This window comes from Pistacia vera, unplaced genomic scaffold, assembly GCF_008641045.1.
Source record: "Pistacia vera cultivar Batoury unplaced genomic scaffold, PisVer_v2 Contig255, whole genome shotgun sequence".
NCBI lineage: Eukaryota > Viridiplantae > Streptophyta > Magnoliopsida > Sapindales > Anacardiaceae > Pistacia > Pistacia vera.
In genome coordinates this window covers 359200-377622 of record NW_022196063.1, presented here as the reverse complement: position 1 = coordinate 377622, position 18423 = coordinate 359200, and the positions used below count along the sequence as shown (strand labels likewise).

The 18423-nt window shown below is 36.9% G+C and overlaps 2 protein-coding genes across 2 annotated transcripts; one reads left to right on the top strand and one right to left on the bottom strand.

Moving 5' to 3' along the window:
* The first annotated feature begins 818 nt into the window (after positions 1-818).
* Positions 819-3853, top strand: LOC116132552 (thiol protease aleurain-like). Its single transcript, XM_031418218.1, has 8 exons — positions 819-1104; positions 1184-1305; positions 1764-1879; positions 2011-2084; positions 2174-2438; positions 2740-2871; positions 3135-3270; positions 3599-3853. The coding sequence occupies exons 1-8, from the start codon at positions 920-922 to the stop codon at positions 3634-3636; spliced, it is 1068 nt and encodes a 355-aa protein (XP_031274078.1). The 5' UTR covers positions 819-919; the 3' UTR covers positions 3637-3853.
* A 2040-nt stretch (positions 3854-5893) lies between these two features.
* On the bottom strand, positions 5894-8222 carry LOC116132577 (chalcone synthase-like). The gene is made up of 2 exons (XM_031418239.1): positions 7944-8222; positions 5894-6478 (listed from the first exon to the last, which is right to left on the bottom strand). The coding sequence occupies exons 1-2, from the start codon at positions 8220-8222 to the stop codon at positions 5894-5896; spliced, it is 864 nt and encodes a 287-aa protein (XP_031274099.1).
* Positions 8223-18423: the final 10201 nt, after the last annotated feature.

Below are 18423 nucleotides of genomic sequence, written 5' to 3'. Positions count from 1 at the left end.
TGCAATTAACAAATCCAAATTGATATTAATATCTATCCTAGTCAACCATTCAGGGTGCCTACCACTTTTAATCAATAATTCTAATGTATAAATAATTGACATAATAAACTCTATATATAACTCTGTTTTTTAAACGTCTTTGTTACGATTAATCGTTTTATCTTTAGAGTAATAAAGTTATATTTTCACATACTATCTCAATTTATTATTAGTAATATACACTATTATTAAGTTTAGTTCATGATAATTGATGTGAGTTTGATAAGATTTTTTCATGACCCATGGAGTAAGTTAAATTTAGCAATGACTAAACTCACTGTGTCCACTCAATCTTAGAAATATCAGGCCCACATTTTTGTCCTCTGTTAATAATAAATCATAATGGAAGATGGATACAAAGAGCATGACTCTTACTACCACACAACATGGTAATGGACCAAAATATATAGGAGAATTCAAACCCTATCTTAAATTGACCATTTTCAGTTTTGGATTAGATTCAATTAAATGTAAAATTTGCTATTATATATGTTGAATCTAACAAATTCATTTTAGTTAAAAATTTGGTAACTTTAATGCTGTTGATTAAAATTATTTAGCTTCGAAAATCTTTAAACACATTACTGCTTATTATTAATGACGCAAACTAAGAAGTTAAAAATACCCTTGTTATTATCAGTATGATCACCACTACAACGACATAGAAGAATTCCACGTCATTGTACACGTCACTTGTTGCAGCATTATATACGCTAAAGGAACCTTACATTGACCTACAGGTGTCCAGTGGAATCTTGACTATTTTAACCTTACCCCGACATCGAATCTCTTCTCCCTTCATTTAACTCACTCATCCTACCATCTCTGCTCATCCCCAACATATTCGGACAACATCTCACACAGACAGACAGTGAGAAACATGGCTCGTATAACGTTGGTGTCCTCCCTCATCTTGTTACTATCCTGTGTGGCCACAGGATCCAGCTTCGATGACTCCAATCCCATTAGATTGGTGTCCGACGGCCTCTTTGACTTGGAGGCTTCTATCCTCCAAGTCATCGGTCACAGCCATCACGCCCTCTCCTTCGCGCGTTTTGCTCACAGGTTAGTGCTGTGGCTGCCTCAGGTGGTTTTAAATTCGTTTAATTATGATATTTGTTCTGAAAGAAATGGTTTTGTTTAGGTTTGAGAAGAAATACGAGACTGTTCAGGAGATGAAACTCCGATTTCAGATTTTCTCCGACAACTTGGATTTAATCAGATCCACTAACAGAAAGGGCCTTTCGTACAAGCTCGGCGTAAATCGTAAGTTTTTTCTTTTCTGTTAAGGATTAAGTTATGGTACTGGCCCGGCATCGCTACTTGACCATTACCTGTCGTTAGATGTTTGGTCAAACAGTGATATGCTCATGTAGATTGTGGTGATGGTGGTAAGTATACTGGGCCGATACTATTCCCAGGCTTTTGGAATAATATGAGCCGTCAGATTTGAGGAATATAGGCACCTGATTGGTCATTTATAACATGTGTGATCTAATTTTCACGTGTGTGTTTGTCTTCTTAGCTAACATTCTGTCGTCTTACTCACACTGACCGTTGATCTATCACTGGTCCACACGTTGTCATGTTGTTAATCATGTGTTTGTTAGGGTAGATGAATTATATTGGATGTTCACTAGCTGAAATAATTGAAGGAGGGCATATTTATTGGAGTTACTAATTGGTATTAATATGCTGAGTTTTAATTAAATGTGAACATACAGACTTTGCTGATTGGACATGGGAAGAATTCCAAAGACACAGGTTGGGAGCTGCACAAAACTGCTCGGCTACCCTAAAGGGCAATCACAAGCTTACAGATGATGCCCTTCCCGAAACGGTACTTTAATGGAGCTACTATAAATTCTTCACCCTTTCAATAAACCGGGTTTCTTCATTGAGATTAGTTTGGAATTCATTGGATTACGATTTTTATTTTTCTTTTCCGGTTCTCTATTTCTGTATGTGTAGAAAGACTGGAGAGAAGTGGGCATAGTAAGCCCAGTGAAAGATCAAGGCCACTGTGGATCTTGCTGGACCTTCAGGTAATTTCAAATTGAACTGATTTAAGCACGTTGTCAATTATGGCATCATTCTGTAAATGACCTCCAATTCAATATTTTATGTGTTTCAGCACAACTGGAGCTCTTGAGGCAGCTTACCACCAGGCATTTGGAAAGCAAATTTCTTTGTCAGAACAACAGCTTGTGGACTGTGCCCAAGCTTTCAATAACTTTGGTTGCAGTGGTGGGTTGCCGTCGCAAGCCTTCGAATACATCAAATACAACGGTGGCCTTGATACCGAGGCGGCATATCCATACACTGGTAAAGATGGTGAATGCAAATTCTCATCCGAAAATGTTGGTGTCCAAGTCGAGGACTCTGTCAACATTACCCTGGTAGAGTATTCAATACCATATCCAAATCTGCCTGATTTTCTGATAGGCTTGCAGTTTAAGACAAACCGACCAGGGTCCATTTCAGGTCCAGAAGCTTGTGGACCCCTGGTTCTTCACGTCTTTATATAGCTTATAATTGTTTCATAGTTGATTTATATATTACCTGCCTCAGTATTGGGAAAAGAATGAATTGAGCTAGAGTTGGGGTTCTGGATGGTTTTTTTTTTGTTTTTTTTGTTTTTCTTTTTAGAGATACTTATATAAGGTTACTGATTCATTTCATATATATACATATATACAGGGTGCCGAAGACGAATTAAAGCATGCAGTTGCTTCAGTTCGACCAGTGAGTGTGGCATTTCAGGTGGTAAATGGTTTCCGATTTTACAAGAGTGGAGTTTACACCAGCGACACATGCGGCTCTACTCCCATGGTGAGTTTTACTGGTTTGGAGAACGATGGTTTATTTAGGTAGAGAATATGTTTAAGAGATTTTATATTTTTGGCTTATTGCTAAAAATTTCAAATTTCTGGAAGGGATTTTAGTTTGTTTTTAATGTCTTAAATGTAAGAATCAAATGAAAGTTAATATCGATAACTTCTTTTACGTGAATGTCACTCACCTCTGCACCGAAAATAGAAGTTATAATGTGATGCATTATTGCTTTTCTAACTTACTTTGAGTTTCTATGGCAGGATGTGAACCATGCAGTTCTTGCAGTGGGGTATGGGGTTGAAGATGGTGTTCCATTTTGGCTGATTAAGAACTCTTGGGGGCAAAGCTGGGGTGACAATGGCTACTTTAAGATGGAGTTGGGGAAAAACATGTGTGGTAAGTTTCTACTACCCAAATTGTCTTTGTCAAAACAATGATCTCATCCTAGTTGAGCCATGCGCGATATTTCAACTGATCATCAGATCATTGATAATTAACTTGTGGCCAAGATGACCTAAAATATGATGTCAACTACAGAAAACTAAATTCATTTACTTTCTAAAAGTCTTAGTGATATGGTTCTATGAATATGTAGATAATTAAACCGAGCGTCTGAGTCACATTTTTGAGTTATGTTGATAAGCTAACAAATGTGATGAGGAATTGTTGAAAACCAGCCTTTAGTTCTTTTATGCTGACGTTGATGTTGATTATTTGATTGTAGGTGTTGCAACTTGTGCATCATACCCAGTCGTGGCTTAGTTTGTTTGAGAAGGAATTGTTGGCTCAATGAGTGTAGCATGTATTTGTCCTATCTTTAAAGTAAAGGGGTGCTGGTGTAATAATGGTGATAGCTTAATGTACAAAATAAGATTTAAGACTATTGTGTTTATGAATTCCCCACGAGATGAAGACGAAGAAAGCAAAAACATCACGTATATTTGCTCGGTGGTTGGTGTATGTGGAATCTTTAAGTTAAGATTGTCTCTATATTAGCTCAGTGAATCTTATTTAAAAAATAAGAAGCAAATTGGTGATTGGAAATTGATTGAACGCCTTGTCTAACAAATCCCACATTAGAAGCGTATTGGGGAGGTCTTGAGCTTATAAATAAGAGGAGTCTCTCCACTTAATAGGTTAGCCTTTTGAGTGTGAAACTCCTAGCCTGTGACAAGTGGTATCAGAGCAGACCCAATCTGTCTTTTGATGTCCCGTCAAACGTCCACGCAGGGGTGTTCACGCGTGATTGTGGGTTCACACGAGAGTGAGGTGGATGGGTAGGCAGGGGGCCCTACCTGTGACGAGGGTGTCACAGGATTGGGTGGGGGAGAATGTAACAAATCCCACATTGGAAGCGTATTGGGGAGGTTTTGAGCTTATAAATGGGGGGAGTTTTTCCACCTAATAGGTTAGCCTTTTGGGTATGAAACTCCTAGCCCGTGACATTTTGGGTATGAAACTCCTACCCCGTGACACTTGGAATCTGTTATAACTACTGCTGTGCTTAGCATATATATAAATAGATTTGATGATTAAGCGAAAAATTGAAGACATTTAAGACGTTTCAGATTGTTTTAGCACAAATTCTTTCAGCAAGGGACAACTATCTATTGCACATTGACAGTTTTTGTGCAATAAATTTCCAACAGTTGAACCATAAAACTCTATTATCAAGTAAATATGTTGGTGTTGATTAGGAGGATGTTAGCGGGTTTTCCATGGTCAAGTTCTATGAAACTACAACTTTGTTGGAAAGAATTATATATGCTTTTATTTGTTAATCATAACAGTAGCTGAAACTACAATATATAAAATCAAACGATCCATCATACCTCTCTCAGAAGTTTTGATGTTCTAATTTTGGAATACAATGAATTCCAGCTTCTTCCTCTGTTTCCCCAAAACAATCCGCAAATTTTCATTTCTGCTGTGTGGGTAATCAGCATATCTTCATGCTATTCCAATAAATTAAGGGAAAAAATAAAAACTATATGCAGAATGTGGGCAGATGGACGTGGCGGAGCTCTATGGATTGAACACTGAACTAGCCAATCAAAAGATAATATTTTTCCCCAAACTTGATTTTTATGTTTTTAATATGGGAAAATATCCTATTAGTATAAAAATCCTCTTCTAATTGGTTTGTTTAATTTAGTTTACTTTTTATAAAATTAGTAGCTTTATAACTTTCATTATGTTGATATGATTTCTTTTATTTAATGTGTTTAACAATATTGACAATCATCACTTTAAAACATCAAATTTTGTTGAGGGTAATTGTTATTTTATTGAATAAAATAATTAAAATTTCAATATTTATTAATATGTTTAAAATTTCAAATTATATCACCAGTGAATTTCCTTCCCCGCTTGCTTGAAATTTTGGCTTCACCACTAGCAAAAAAGAACAAAAAAATTAAATTAATTAATTTTAGCCGTTAGATGGTGAAACTGTCATGTGTCTTTAGATCCTGTACAGATTAGGTAAAATATGATGGGCAATGTGCCAAATCTTCCCTATATGTGACGAGATTTTATATCTTTGATAACTAAAAATCAACTATAACGAAGAACAAAAGTTCTTCAACTTTAAAACTAGACACCGACCAATCAAGTATAAAGATCTCCAACTTTACCGCTAGACACCCTAACAAGAGTAATCAACTGAAAAGCTCTCCAGCCCTACAAGAGACACCTTGGATTGGAAAGACAAACCAAGTTAAGGCTGTCCGATTATACCGCTAGATACCCTATAAAAGTTTATGACAATGATTCTCAGTACTTTATTATAACCACGTACACTTTTGTAACGTAGAATCATCTTAATATGTTCAACTTTTCAAGCTCTAGGAAAAAAAAAATAAAGCATTCATAAATTTTTTGATATTTATTTATGATAAAGAATATGATTTACAATTTAAAATCATAATTTTTTAGACATTTTTGCATACTTTATTGTGAATAACCATAAAAAGAAAAAAAAGGAAAAGAAAGCAAAGTAAATCAATAAGAGGATCCCCTAAGCAATGTTAACACTGAAGACCAACGTCCAATACGTAAGTACCTTAGGACCAAATCCAAAAAGCACTCCCCATTCCAAACCGTCTCCTATGGTCTTCAACCCCTCTTCAGTTGACTTCTTCCATACTTCATCCAAAACAAACAATATAGTTACACTTGACATATTACCATACTCAGCAAGCACGTGCCTGGTCGCATGTAACTTTTCAGGTTTAAGACCCAACTTGGCCTCCACTTGGTCCAAAATTGCAGGCCCACCAGGATGTGCAGCCCAAAAGATTGAGTTCCAATCTGTGATACCTAAAAGGTGGAATACCTCAATGAGTCGCTTCTTAATATGGTTTGAAATAAGGTCAGGAGCTTCCTTCCCAATATGAATCATAAGTCCGTGCTCGCGAATACTCCCACAAATAGCCCCAAGGCTATTAGGCACTAATGTTGGTGCTGTAGAGACTAGTTCAAATGTGGGCTTTTCAACACCAAGAATCGGTGAAAGATGAGGTATGGTTTCAGATTCCAAGTCTTCTCTTATGATTTGCAAGAAAAAAAACCGTTTCCTCAAAATTTTGATTTCGCGGAAATCCTGAATGTTTTCATTGCAAGGGTTTTAGTCATATGGTAGAAAAATTGTTGACTAAGAAAAACTTATCGCGTAAGTTTTTTGAAAGATAAAGATGATGATGCTTGTAGAATTTATGATAAAAAAAAAAAAACAAAAAAGTCTTGTGCAACTAATTGAAAATAATGCTTGTAGAATTTATGATAGAAAGAACAAAAATCAAGTAGATCATAGTAAATGTCGAAATGAAAAGGAACAAAAGCTTTCCCTTAGAATTTTCCTAAAAAGATCTTTCCTTCAGAAATCAAGTCATTAAAGATACATGGTAACGGCAGAAACGATTCTGACATGCTGAAGTTGCTAAAGCAAATTACAAATGGTAATGGACTTCTTGAGGGGCCGACAAAAATAAGTTTGTGTGAAGCTTGCATTTTGAGAAAATTTTAGCGAGCTTCATTTTCAAAACTGACCAAATGTGGATTGCATCATTATTATTATTGCTTTCCCTTGATCTCTGTTGTCAAGATTAAGGAGTGATTATGGCTTCAATGAATCACCTTAATTCATGTGATTGATTTAATAATTACAGGAATTTGTATTTATTATTTTCCTAGTTTACATTTACAAAAATTGTATAAATTAGTCACTATATAGGCTTACAATATAATACAGAAAATATACAGATATTCTTTCTCTCTTGCTTGCTTTTCTCTTTGGCATTCTCTGGCAGTATTAGTGTCTTGAACTGCTTCTCTTGCCTCTCTTTCTCAATTCCTTACATGGTATCAAAGCATTGCTAAAAGCTTTCCACTTGCCAATCAACTCAACCTCTCCCTTTGTCCCTTAAAACAAACAGAAAACTCCATTTGAAATCTAGAATGGAAATCAACCCAAACACAAACCAAAATTCAACCAATACAAAAAACCAGATGGCCCAACCAATACAAACAACTCGATCACCATAGATAGCCCACACAACTGAAGCCCAAACACTCAATTTAGGCATGCTACAACCCACACAACTCAAGCCCACATAGCTCACACAACTCAAACCAAGCCTGACCCAACCCTTTACCCATATGGAATGTCGAGTTATAAGCCAGATTCTTTTACTAGTTCAAGGCCTAACCCAACCTCATTTGGAATATCGAGTTACAACCCAGATTCGTTTCCTTAGTCAGGTTCGGATCCAAATACGAATCCCTGCATGTATCCCTTTCGCATCGTACCAACCACTGGCAATAGTCGCCCTAAACCAGGTGACATACTCTTCTCATCGGTCTCTGATGGACTAGAATTAGTCCTCATCAAACAAACCCTAACCGGTTCAGATAACTACGCCTCTTAGTCTCGCGATTTCCAACAAGCCCTCATCACAAAAGATAAAGACCCTTTTCTTGATAGGTCCCTCCTACTGTCGCCGCAACCTCATCTTCAACGCCATTAGAGCTGGTGCAATATGCTGATCCGATTATGGATCAACAACTACCTTTCGACAAAGGTGGCGGCAGGGCTCCCATAGACAGAAATGGCCGCCAAGATCTAGGCATACAGCAAGGAGATGTATGGGAAGCTGGATCTTGTCAAAACATTCACTCACCGACCGTGCCTCAACAAACTCAAACAAGGAAATAACTCGGTCACCAGCTATTTCAATCGGCTCTCTACTGTTTGGAATGAGTTGGACGCCGCTGAGGAGACTTTTGAAGGGCCGCCGGAAATGCTCCACCAGTATCAAAGAATCCGAGATCGCGACAGATTGTCGCATTTTTTGCTCGGTTTGAGCGCAAGTTTTTTAGCTTTCTTGACACAAATTCTGGCCACATCCCTACCACCCACTCTCCATCGGAGTTTTCAACTGGCAGTGCAAGATGAGATCCAATGCCAATTAAACTATGATCGACCATCAACAGACCCGATGGCACTTGCAGTGAAAGAGAATGGAGATCAGTTTGGGCAACTAGGGCAAAATAAGGGTGGAAAGAGTTTGAATTTATATGAAGAAATGAAGGGCCTAGATTCACTCACCAAATCTGACGGCCTGAAGCTAATCGCATTTTTAAACGTATCTAATAGGTCAAATCGTGCCACATCACGCAATGGGTCAAACAGGTTTAGGGTTGGTTAAACAGGTCAAACTTTTGGTCAACCAGGTTTGGAAACATGTCAAACGGATCTAGAAATTCAAGATCCAATAGAGGGCGATTATATTGTGAATATTGCAAGAGAAGAAACCATGATCAAGAATATTGCTAGAAATTGCATGGTCATCCTAATTCCAACACCAAGGACAAAAATGGTAATTCCTTTTCTTTCCAAGTTGATTCTCTTCCTTCTGGAAATTAGCCAACCCCTACCCTCAACTTGGATCAATACAATTAGTTGCTCCAAATGCTGAATAATATCCCGACTGCACCCATAGCATCATACACAGGTATTTCTTACTGCTTAAATTTAATTACAATTGATATGTGGATTATTGATCCAGAGGCTAGTGATCACATAATTTGTAATCCAAAATTTTTTACCACTATTTCCACTACCTCATCCACTTCCGTTTGTATGCCAAACGGGAACATAACACCAGCCACTCATTTAGGGACTGTCCAATTATCTGCAAATTTATCCCTTAAGAATGTGACATGTGTCCTTGGATTCCATCTTAACCTTATCTCAGTATCCAAAATATGTGAAGATAATAGTTGCACTATAAAATTTTGTCCTAACACATGTGAATTTCAAGACCCTTCGACTAGGAAACTAATGGGCTTGGGTAAAGTCAATCAAGGTCTATACTACTAGGCACCTGCTGAATCTCCTAATATTTTTCCTACTTGTATTGTAACCAATAAAATTTCCAATTGTAATACAATGATTAATAAAACTTCTTTTACTCTTCAACAAAGATTATGTTACAGTGCAAATATCCCTCAACCTCAATGTCCTATATGTCCATTAGCTAAGCAAGCCCGAATTACCTTTCCACATAGCACCTCCACTACAAACCAACCTTTTGTCCCACCATTGTTGATGACTTTTCCCAAGGTATGTGGGCATTCCTCATGCAATCCAAAACCCAATCACTTACCCACATTAAAAACTTTCTATCCATGGTCACCACCCAATTTTATACTTCCGTCCAAAGGGCTAAAACTGACAATGCTAGAGATTTTTTTAATCACAGTTGTTCATCTCTTTTTTTATCACTTGGCATACTGCATTAAAGCTCTTGCACATATACTACATAACAAAATTGGGTTGTCAAAAGAAACACCATCATCTACTGGAAGTAGCCCGTGCTCCCAAACACAAAACCCATGTACTCGTTCCCTTTTGGGGTGAATGTGTGATCCCAGCCACACACCTAATCAACCGCATGCCAACCAAAGTCCTTCATGGAAAGAGTCCTTATGAGGTATTATTCAAGAAAAAGCTAACTTTTGACCACCTCTAAGTTTTTAGTTGTCTTTGTTATGTTACCACTCTTGGATCACATGACAAGTTCGGCGTTAGAAAAGGTGTCCTAGAGGCAATCAATTATTATAGAAATAACTTTTTGTAATAATGTTTATTAATCAATAAAAGGCAATTTCTACTATATCATGTAAATCATAATTGTATGTATTGATATATGTCCTTAGGATAGTAGAATCATGACGAGGGTATCAAGCATTTCAAATCTTGATGGTGAGACCCCTATGATCACATAAGGTGGCCGTTCTAGAAATATCGTAGCCCTAGTAGTATTCTGACTAAAGATACAGATAATACGGTAGGGCTAGCATAGTGTTGAACGACCCTATCGAAAGACAGTGACTGATCTCACTTATCAAGGTTGTTTGCTAAAAACCTGGTGCAACGCATGGGTGTTTGCTGGAGGCAAGTTCACTAGATAGACCCACTAGAAGATTCCATATGGATAGTAACCTCAGTGTCTATAGAATAAATCATTTAACGAATGGTGGTGCATGTGATATTCAGACTTGAGATCACCGTAGCGCCTTGTGCACCAATTGGTGTAGTTTGACACTAGACCAACATAATTATATTTAGAGCTATCAATACAGTAGTGATTGGCTACATCAAAGACTGTATCAAGACTATGGTGGATCGACAAAGGATTCATCACTCTCGGGTACAGGAGAAATTATCTCACTGAGTAATTCGGTAAATGGCAACGACATAGAATATGTGGCCAAAGTGGGATTGAGTTGTAGCTCAATCCAATCTTTTTTGGTGGTTGGTCCAATAACCAAATATCGAGAGATCAAGGATATCTGAAGTTGACACTACTTTTTTACCTCGACCTTGATGAGATAATGTATGATGAAATGATCGGATTGCACAATAACCATATTGTTGATAGGCAAGTTGTTTCATTGAATCCAAATCTATCAGGTGGCCATGATACCTTGCTAGAGGCCAATCTTGGTCTATGTTTAGTGAGACGATTGATTGGTGTTAACCGCGAGACTACTCACTGTCGATATGATGGGGAGCCTTCAGGTCACACACATAGAATATAGATTAAGGATGAATTGGTGAGAAATGGTATTTTCGTCATTTGTGATGAAAGGGTATTTTCGTCATTTATGATGGAAATGATATTTTCGTCTTTTGAGATTAAAAGGCATTTTGGTAATCTCACAATGCAATTAAATTTATTGAGGTCGTTGCCTATATTTAAATTCATATTGAAATTAAAATTAGTGAGATTATGTTCATATATTTAAATATTATATATATTATTTAATATTAACATTTGATGATATTAATATTAGTGAAGATAATATATATATGAAATATGAAATTCATATTTGAATTTAAATATATTATTCAATATTAATATTTTATGATATTAATGAAGATAATATATGAATATGAAATTCATATTTGAATTTGAATAAGATGCCAAGTGGATTATTACCTTGTTTGGTAATGGGGATTTACTATTTTAGTCATGGAATAAATTTATTCCTAACTAGATTAGGGTGGTTTTAATTTTTGTTGCGTATAAAAGGCAACTTAAAATTAAAATAAAACATTAGAACACATTAATTAAAATCCTAGCCACTCACCTCATTCTCTCACATTTTCTCTCTAAGTGGAAAAGAGAATTTTTCAAAGAAAAATTCTGCTACATTTCCATCCTTGATCCTTGCGGGTTTGGCTAGCACATCGAACCGCTTGGTAATCGACATCCTGTCTTCGTATGGATACCAAGAGTTCACTCTTATCTTAGAGTGATAGCATTTCGTATCGATTAGAGGAGCCTCCAAACGCTGGTATGAAATCTGGAAATTTTATATTCAATATCATTTCATATGTAAATAACGCAAATCGGGCATAAGGCTCTTAGGTTCAATGTTGTTGTTGGGGATTTTATTTTTGTTTTCCACTACGTAAACCTCACCAACAACTTACATTGGTATCAGAGCCAAATTTATGTTGTTTATGTTATTTTATAATGTTTGGATTTGATGAATTCGATATGTATCGATTATGTTATTGCATGTTACGTAAAACTGAATTTTTGGTTGTAAAAATCTACTGTGGTTGATGTGTTGCGATTCTGGTTTTTGCATTTGTTTTTGGGGGACCAAAATCAAATAAAACTTGATTTTGATCATAGGAGGATGCTACTATGTAGGGTGGCATGTTGCTACTGTGTGCTATCGTGCACGGCAGCAACAAGAAGCAGCAACGGCAGCAAGCAAACGTATGCTGCTGCTTCACAGATTGCATGCAATAGCATGCAATAGAAATATCATTGGAGTTTTCTTTAATGGTGATGGATCGACTTAAAATGATGAGTTTTGCTTGTTCGCCAAAACAAAGGTTGATAAGCTCGTCATAGGCATAGTAGAGAAGTACACTTGTTGTGTGTACGTGTGTCCAATCTACTGATACTAAGAATCACACTAGAGGACAAAGGCTTCTATCATTGTATTGTGTGATTGGTTTGTTGGCTCACTTCGCATTTGAGGTTGGTAATGGGAGCTATCAACTAATGTAGATTAAGTCTGTTGGCCTACCTAATCAACCCATTTTGGCTTGTTCGCCAAAGTGAAGGTTTGAAATGGGCTAGATGGGATCTCAATCCACTAGGAAAGCCAATGGGCCTTCCCAAGTTAATAATGAGGGCTATTGACTTGAGGAAAATAGTGGGAGTGATTATTTAATAAAAGACCTTATTAAATAATAATAATAATAATAATAATAATAATAAATATTGTAATAATGTTTGTCACCAGAGCCTACTGATAGTTCTATCCATCAAACTAGGTACGTATATATGAAGCATACACATAATGCAAAAGCAAAAATGACAAGCTACGTTGTGCTTGCATCAATGACACCATTACTGCGATAGTAGTGACAAAATATGGACTTAGCTTCTATTCTTTATTCTCTCCAGAGAAATGAGAAGCATATGGTGCCTTAGTCACTGTTTAGATGCAAGATGAAAGAGGGTACCAAAATTGGCAATCATATACTCTAGTTGATCGAGTAAATGAACAAGCTTGAGGTTTTGGGATGTAGACTTAATGAGGGTTTAGCAATAGACCTGACATTACAGTCTTTGCCAGTTCTTACTCTCAATTTGTCTATGACTTCATTGAGGATGATAAGAAGACTACCCTTTCTGAGCTTCTTGATATGTTAAAGGCTACTGAATCAGGCATGAAAATCTTAGAAACATTGACGTTGGTTGAAGCTAACTCAAGTAGGAAGGAAAAGGCTCAGAAGTCTTTGGAAGAAACTATTGTGGATAGGAACAGCGTTTGTCCTTACTGTGAGAATCCTAGCCACTGGAGGAAACATTGCAAGGCCTTCCTAGGAAAAAGGAAAAAGAATGCTACTCCTTCGTCCGGTATGTTCATGATTGAGATTAACTTCTCCCTTCAACATCTTGGGTCACTGACACAGGATGTGGTACTTACATTTGTACTAATGTTCAAGGACTACGGTAGAGTAGATTGCTCGTCGAAGGAGAAGTGTACCTACCAATTGGAAATGGAGCACGTGATGCTGCATTAGCTATAGGATCTTATTGTCTAATTTTGCCGACGGGCTTGTTACTTGGAACTTGTGGATTATTATAATTTTCCTTCAGTTTCTAGAAATAATATTTATGTGTCCACTTTGGACAAGTGAGAATATTGCTTTACTAAGGGATTGTTGTCTTTTAGTATAAATAATATTCTTTATGGAACAATTTCATAAAAATATGTTCTTAAAATAGACAATAAGGATATTCTCAAAATAACAACTAAGCCAAGTGTGGCAAGTTGAGTTAAACATACCTGAAGGCATGTGGGACAGTATCACAACTCACCCCTCTGTATGCATCCCAACATAATGTAGTGTCTGAGAGGAGGAATAGGACCTTACTTGACATGGTTAGGTCCATGATGAGTTTTAGTGATCTACTTGCATCATTCTAGGGTTATGCCCTAGAGGCTGCGACTCACGTACTGAAACGTGTGTCGTCAAAGTCTGTAGATAAGACTCTATATGAACAATGGAGTGGGCAAAAGCCCAACTTGTCTTATCTAAGGATTTGGGGTTATGAAGCTTTTGTCAAGAAATTGATTTCGAACAAGCTGGGCTCGAAATCTTGCAAATGTATATTTGTGGGGTATCCTAAGGAGACCAAAGGGTATTATTTCTACCATCCAAAAGAGCACAAAATTTTTGTTGCTCGTATTGGTGTCTTCTTAGAGAAAGAGTTTTTCCTATGAAGTACTAGTGGGAGAAAAGTAGAACTTGATGAAGTTCTAGAACCACAAGATGCATTAGACGAATGACGAGAAGATATGCCACAGGAAATGGTTGAACATCGTGAGGAGGTTACTCCATAATCCGTAGATCAAAATGAACCACCTCAAGTAGCACAAGAGCTACGTAGGTTTAGAAGAGTACGTCATGAGCCTAAGAGATATGGTTTCCTTGTGACTCAACGTGGCGACGTACTAGTCTACCAAAACAATGAATCCGAGACCTATGAAGATGTTATATCGAATCCAAATCTGTTAAATTGCTTAAAGCCATGAAATCTGAGATGGACTCCATATACCAGAACCAAGTACGGTCTCTGGTGGATCCACCTAAAGGGATAAAACCCATAGGGTGTAAATGGTCTTCAAGAAGAAAACTAACATGGATGGCAAGGTGCACCTATAAGGCACGACTGGTTGTCAAATGTTTCCAACAAATTCATGGTATTAACTATGAAGAAACCTTTTTGCCGATTGCCATGATTAAATTCATCCAGATTATGCTTGCGATTGCTGCATATCATGACTGTGAGATTTTGCAAATGGATGTCAAAACAGGTTTTCCTAAATGAAAACTTTGAAGAGGATGTGTATATGACACAACCCGATGGTTTCATTCTTAACGGACAAGCTGATATGATATGCAAGTTGTAGAGGTCCATTTATAGACTCAAGTAGGCTTCAAAGAGCTGCAATATTCGTTTTGATGAAGTCGTAAAAGAATTCAGTTTTATCAAAGACAAAGATGAGCCCTGTGTTTAGAAGAAAGTAAGTAGGAGCGCAGTGGTATTCTTGGTGTTGTATGTTGACGACATACTTTTGATCAAGAATGATTTACCAAACTTGCAGTCTGTAAAGACTTGGTTATCCAAGTGCTTCTCTATGAAGGACTTAGGAAAAGCAGCCTACATCCTTGGAATAAAGATCTACCGAGATAAATCTCGTAGGTTGCTTGGCCTAAGTTAGAATATATACATAGACAAGGTACTAAAGAGATTCAGTATGGAAGAATCCAAGAAGTGATTTCTTCCAATGTCACATGGTGTCTATCTCTCTAAGGATATGTGTTCTAAATCACACGATAAGAGAGATAGAGTGAAAAGGATCCCATATGCCTCAATAATTGGATCCATCATATATGCCATGTTGTGTACTCGAATTAATATCTCATGTGCGTTAAACAATTGTAGTAGATATCAATCGGATCCAAGTGAGCGCCATTGGATAACTATCAAGAACATCCTTAAGTACCTGAAAAGGACTAAGGATATATTCTTGGTTTATAGAGGGGAAGATAAGCTCACTGTAAGAGGATACAATGATGCTAGTTTCCAAACAGATAAAGATGATTTTCGCTTGCAATCTGGATTTGTATTTTGTCTCAATAGAGCTGTAGTGAGCCAAAAGAGCTCGAAGCAAAGTACTACAGTAGATTCTACAACTGATGCTAAGTATATCGCATTATCTAATGCAGCCGTGTAGGCGGTTTGGATCAAGAAGTTCATTACTGAACTTGATGTGATTCCAAGCATTGTTGATCCAGTAAAGATCTAATATGACAACATGGAGCCATTGTTGTGGCTAATGAACCACGGTCTCACCAGTGATCCAAACACTTACTTAGTCGATTCAATTTGATCTAAGAAATCGATCAGAAAAATGGGATGTGCGGATTTGTAGAATACCTACTAACCCACTGTTAAATTTTCTATTGCAGTAGAAGCATGATGGGCACTTAGGGTCATTCGATGTTAAGTACATGAATGATTGGCAATAATGCAAGTGGCAGATTGTTAGAGTAGTTGCCCTAAAGCCAATCAATTATTGTAAAATTGACTCTTTGTAATAATATTTATTAATCAATAAAAGGAAATTTCTACCATATCATGTAAATCATAATTGTATGTATTAATATATGTCATTAGGATGATAGAACAATGACGAGGGTATCAAGTATTTCAAATCTTGATAGTGAGAACCCTATGATCACATAAGGTGGTCGTTTTAGAAATGTCGTAACCCTAGTATTATTCTAACCAAGGACACAGATAATACGGCAAGGCTATCATAGTGTTGAACAACCCTGTCGAAAGACAGTGAATAATCTCACTTGTCAAGGTTGTTTGCTGACAACTTGGTGCAACGCATGGGTGCTTGCTGGAGGTAAGTTCACTAGACAGACCCACTAGAGGATTCCATATGGATGGTAACCCTAGTGTCTATGGAATAAATCCTCTAACGAATGGTGGTGCATGTGATCCTTAGACTTGAGATCACTGGAGCGTCTTGTGCACCAATTTGTGTAGTTTGAACTAGCCCAACGTAGTTCTATTCAGAGCTATCAATATGGTTGTGATTGGCTACATCAAGGAGTGTATCAAGACTATGGTGGATCAACAAAGGATTCATCACTCCCGGGTATGGGAGAAATTATCTCACTGAGTAATTCGGTAAATGGCAACAACATAGAATATGTGGCCACAATGGGATTGAGTTGTAGCTCAATCCAAACTTTTTTGGTGGTTGATCCAATAACCGAATATCGAGAGATCAAGGATATCTGAAGTTGACACTACTTTTGTACCTCGACCTTGATGAGATAATGTATGATGAAATGATCGGATTGCACGGTAACCATATCGTTGATAGGCAAGCTGTTTCACTGAATCCAAATCTATCAGGTGGCCATGATGTCTTGCTAGAGGCTAATCTTGGTCTATGTTTAGTGAGACGATTGATTGGTGTTAACCGTGAGACTACTCACTGCCGATATGATGGGGAGCCTTCAGGTCACACACATATAAGACAGATTAAGGAAGAATTGGTAAGAAATGGTATTTTCGTCATTTGTGATGAAAGGGTATTTTCGTCATTTATGATGAAAATGATATTTTCATCTTTTGAGATGAAAGGGCATTTTCGTAATCTCACAATGCAATTAAATTTATTGAGGTCGTTGCCTATATTTAATTTCATATTGAAATTAAAATTAGTGAGATTATGTATTTAAATATTATATATATTATTTAATATTAATATTTGATGGTATTAATATTAGTGAAGATAATAAATATATATGAAATATGAAATTCATATTTGAATTTAAATATATTACTCAATATTACTATTTGATGATATTAATAAAGATAATATATGAATATGAAATTCATATTTAAATTTAAATAAGATGCCAAGTGGATTATTACCTTGTTTGGTAATGGGGATTTACTATTTTAGTCATGGAATAAATTTATTCCTAACTAGATTAGGGTTTTAATTTTTGTTGCATATAAAAGGCAACTTAAAATTAAAATAAAACATTAGAACACATTAATTAAAATCCTAGCCACTCACCTCATTCTCTCACGTTTTCTCTCTAAGTGGAGAAGAGAATTTTTCAAAGAAAAATTCCGCTACATTTCCATCCTTGATCCTTGCGGGTTTTGCTAGCACATCGAACCGCTTGGTAATCGACATCCTGTCTTCGTATGGATACCGAGAGTTCACTCTTATCTTAGAGTGGTAGCGATTCGTATCGATTGAAGGAGCCTCCAAACGCTGGTATGAAATCTAGAAATTTTATATTCAATATTATTTCATATGTAAATAACGCAAATCAGGTATAAGGCTCTTTGGTTCAATGTTGTTGTTAGGGGTTTTATTTTTGTTTTCCGCTGTGTAAACCCCACCAACAACTTGAATTCGGCTCTCGGGCCACCCGCTGTATTTTTATAAGATACCCTATACTCTAGAAGGGTCACAGGTTGTATGATCCAGTTGAAAACAAATTCCTAATCTGTAGAGATGTTGTGTTTCATGAAGATATTTTTCCATTTGCCACCAAAAATAGTACTTCATCTCCATCGCCCAGGTTGAATCCTGAAGCTGATGCTCTACCAGATCCCTTTTTTACTATGCTACCTACTCCTCTGGTTTCTCAACCTGATACTCTTACCTCTAATTCTGACACAGGAGCCATTGATGATCCTCTAGCAGAATCACCTATTTAGATGTCGACTGTTGTTTCCCTACTAGGATCCCCTGTTCCAATTCTGACTATTCCCACACACAGCAATACTCTACAGACTCGGCCACTGATTTAGACTGCAGACTATGAGTGTCCCACAACTTCAAAGTGTCCCTCTCATAGAAAACCCATTGGCTATAAATGGGTCTACAAAATCAAGC